At 38.2% G+C, this 2,618-nt stretch overlaps 1 protein-coding gene across 1 annotated transcript; it reads left to right on the top strand.

The window, feature by feature from the left end:
- The first annotated feature begins 951 nt into the window (after positions 1-951).
- On the top strand, positions 952-1,878 carry LOC113123870 (olfactory receptor 6N2-like). The gene has a single exon (XM_026296202.1). The coding sequence runs from the start codon at positions 952-954 to the stop codon at positions 1,876-1,878; it is 927 nt and encodes a 308-aa protein (XP_026151987.1).
- Positions 1,879-2,618: the final 740 nt, after the last annotated feature.

Below are 2,618 nucleotides of genomic sequence, written 5' to 3' on the forward strand. Positions count from 1 at the left end.
GTGTTGCCAATCTATGAATGAAAATATACTTTTGATCTCCTTGAGGAAACACAGGGGCTGGTTGGACATTGAGTCAGAACCACATATGGTGAAGCTGCTTCTTGCTACTACACTGCACAAAGACAGAGATTAAATCTTGAAGAGCTTAAACATGACTCATTGGATTTGGCCCCTCCAGTGAAGACACTGACTGCTCCTGAGTCAGCCCCTCCTGCCAACACCATCGGTTTCAGAGTGGACATTAGCCGTGACGCATTTCCCAGCCAGGTTAGCGCTTGACCTGGCAGTATTTCTAGCAGTCTCTATAGAGGCCTTCAATCACCTGGCTCCTATCAGACTATGTCGTTCCTCAGTTTACATTTTTTGTCTCCCTACTCCAACAGCTGCTCTGGCTCTGACACCTCTCCTGCCCTTCATCTTATTCAGAGTCTGGGTTTTGCCTCAGCCTTACTATTTGTAGGTCTGTCAGAAGTTGTATCAAAGTTGAGTGTTTATGGCATCTGTCTGCATGTTAGTATGTGTCTCTGCACATGGGTCCTATTTACTTGAGGTTTTGTGGTAACAACTGCTCACATTGGAACAGAAAGATGACTTACAATTCTTGTTATGGCCTAAACAATATGACCTATTCCAGCTGAAACATAAAGTCATTAAGATCAAATGATGCTGTAGCTTCAAGTCTCCAGAGGTTGATAAAGTTCTTTACAGGTCAGTTTCTATTTTAGTAAAAAGTTTAATGAGATCCATGGTGGGTGAAGCAATCTAATAAAAACTGTCCACAACCAACAAACAGTTCATTTTCTGAATTTTGTAGCTGAGCCTACATCAATTACAGTTCAATGTCAGCTATCTAACAGTGTTGGTGTAGTAATAATGAGACTTCTTTATTGCTTTGTTGATTATCACTGTTTATATAATCTGTTTTCTTACTGAATATTTCAGATAACACTAATGGATTATGAGTTAAATCTCACATATATAACTCTTGATGGGTATGTTGAACTGAACCAATATAGATTTGTTTATTTTGTGATCATGTTTACAGCATATATTCTAATAATCTGCAGTAATTCTACTATTGTGTGTCTGATAGTGATTCACAAAAACCTCCATGAGCCTATGTACATTTTCATTGCAGCTTTGTCACTGAACTCTGTTCTTTACAGCACTGCTCTTTACCCAAAGATTCTGTTTGATGTTTTATCTGAAAAACAGATCATATCATATTCAGCATGTCTCTTTCAGTATTTTATCATTTATTCTGTAGGTGCTTCAGAGTTTTTACTGTTGACAGCCATGTCCTATGACAGGTATGTGTCTATATGTAAACCTCTGCAGTATCCAACTATCATGACAACAACCAATGTGAGTATTTTCCTGCTTTTAGCTTGGTTTTCATCTGCATGTCATTTTGCAGGCCTAACAATACTGAATGCTAAAACTAAACTGTGTAACTTTTCTTTCAAAGGGGTAGCATGTAACAATGTAATGTATGAGCTTCATTGTGTAAGATCGAGTGTAATTACTTTATATGGAGCAGTTGGTTTGATATACCTGGTAATTCTCCCTTTGCTCTTCATAATTTTTTCATACACAAAGATACTTATTATTTCTTATCGAAGTGGTAGAGAAGTCAGGAGAAAAGCTGCAGAGACCTGTTTACCTCACCTGCTGGTTTTAATCAGTTACTCCTGTTTGTGTATATATGATATTATTATAGCTCGAGTTGAATCTAATTTTCCAAAAACTGCACGTTTAATAATGACTTTACAAATAGTTTTGTACCATCCTTTGTTTAATCCACTGATATATGGGCTGAAAATGAAAGAAATTTCTAAACATCTCAAAAGGTTGTTCTGTCCAGCCAGAAACATCTGATGCATTAACACTGATTAACTTCTGAAATGATCATGCAGAAATCTGAAGTCTTGCAAATTAGGCAGTTTTGCCATGAACGTCTTGTCTGTAAAATACGCTTCAGATTTAATGATGCAATAAGTGAATTAAACCATTTTTTATAAAGAGCAGCAGATTTTTCTTTATCAGGGCTGCACATGCTGACAGCAGAGCAAGTCATTATTTTTCACATCCAGCTGTGACCTGAATGACCCAGTGTGACTGGACAAACAGGGCAACAAAGGTTTAGTGTTTGGTTGTTGGTGCTGGAGCATCAGTGATGGTTTTCATATCAGCTGTGGCCTTTGACACGTATTAAAATTGTACTGGTACCTTTTTTTAAGCAGTAACAAATTAGTGAAGTCCAGTTGTCTTTCTGGTTGTTTATTAGTGGCTGAATGCAATTGCAAAGTGCACTGGCTGGTGGGTCACTGCCCTTATGGTGTGAGTAGTGGAAAGTAAACTATTGATTATAAAGATTTTATAGAAAAGAGTAAGCAGTAAGTATGTGCCCTTATGCCACATCACTCACATGCAGTTATCACTGTCCCACTGTCCCATGCAAGAATAAGCACTCATATATACCACCTTGCTGTAAGGCAGCTACAGTACATTCAGAACGCTGCTGCTTGGGTCCTGACTAGAACCAGGAAATACAACCACATTACTCCTGTTCTCAGATCTCTGCACTGGCTCCCTGTCTCTAGACTTTAAAACAGCTC

This window comes from Mastacembelus armatus, chromosome 21 (assembly GCF_900324485.2).
Source record: "Mastacembelus armatus chromosome 21, fMasArm1.2, whole genome shotgun sequence".
NCBI lineage: Eukaryota > Metazoa > Chordata > Actinopteri > Synbranchiformes > Mastacembelidae > Mastacembelus > Mastacembelus armatus.

Excerpts from the sequence above, each read along its gene's own strand:
- LOC113123870 (XM_026296202.1), top strand. The coding sequence starts at position 952 with ATGGATTATGAGTTAAATCTCACATATATAACTCTTGATGGGTATGTT.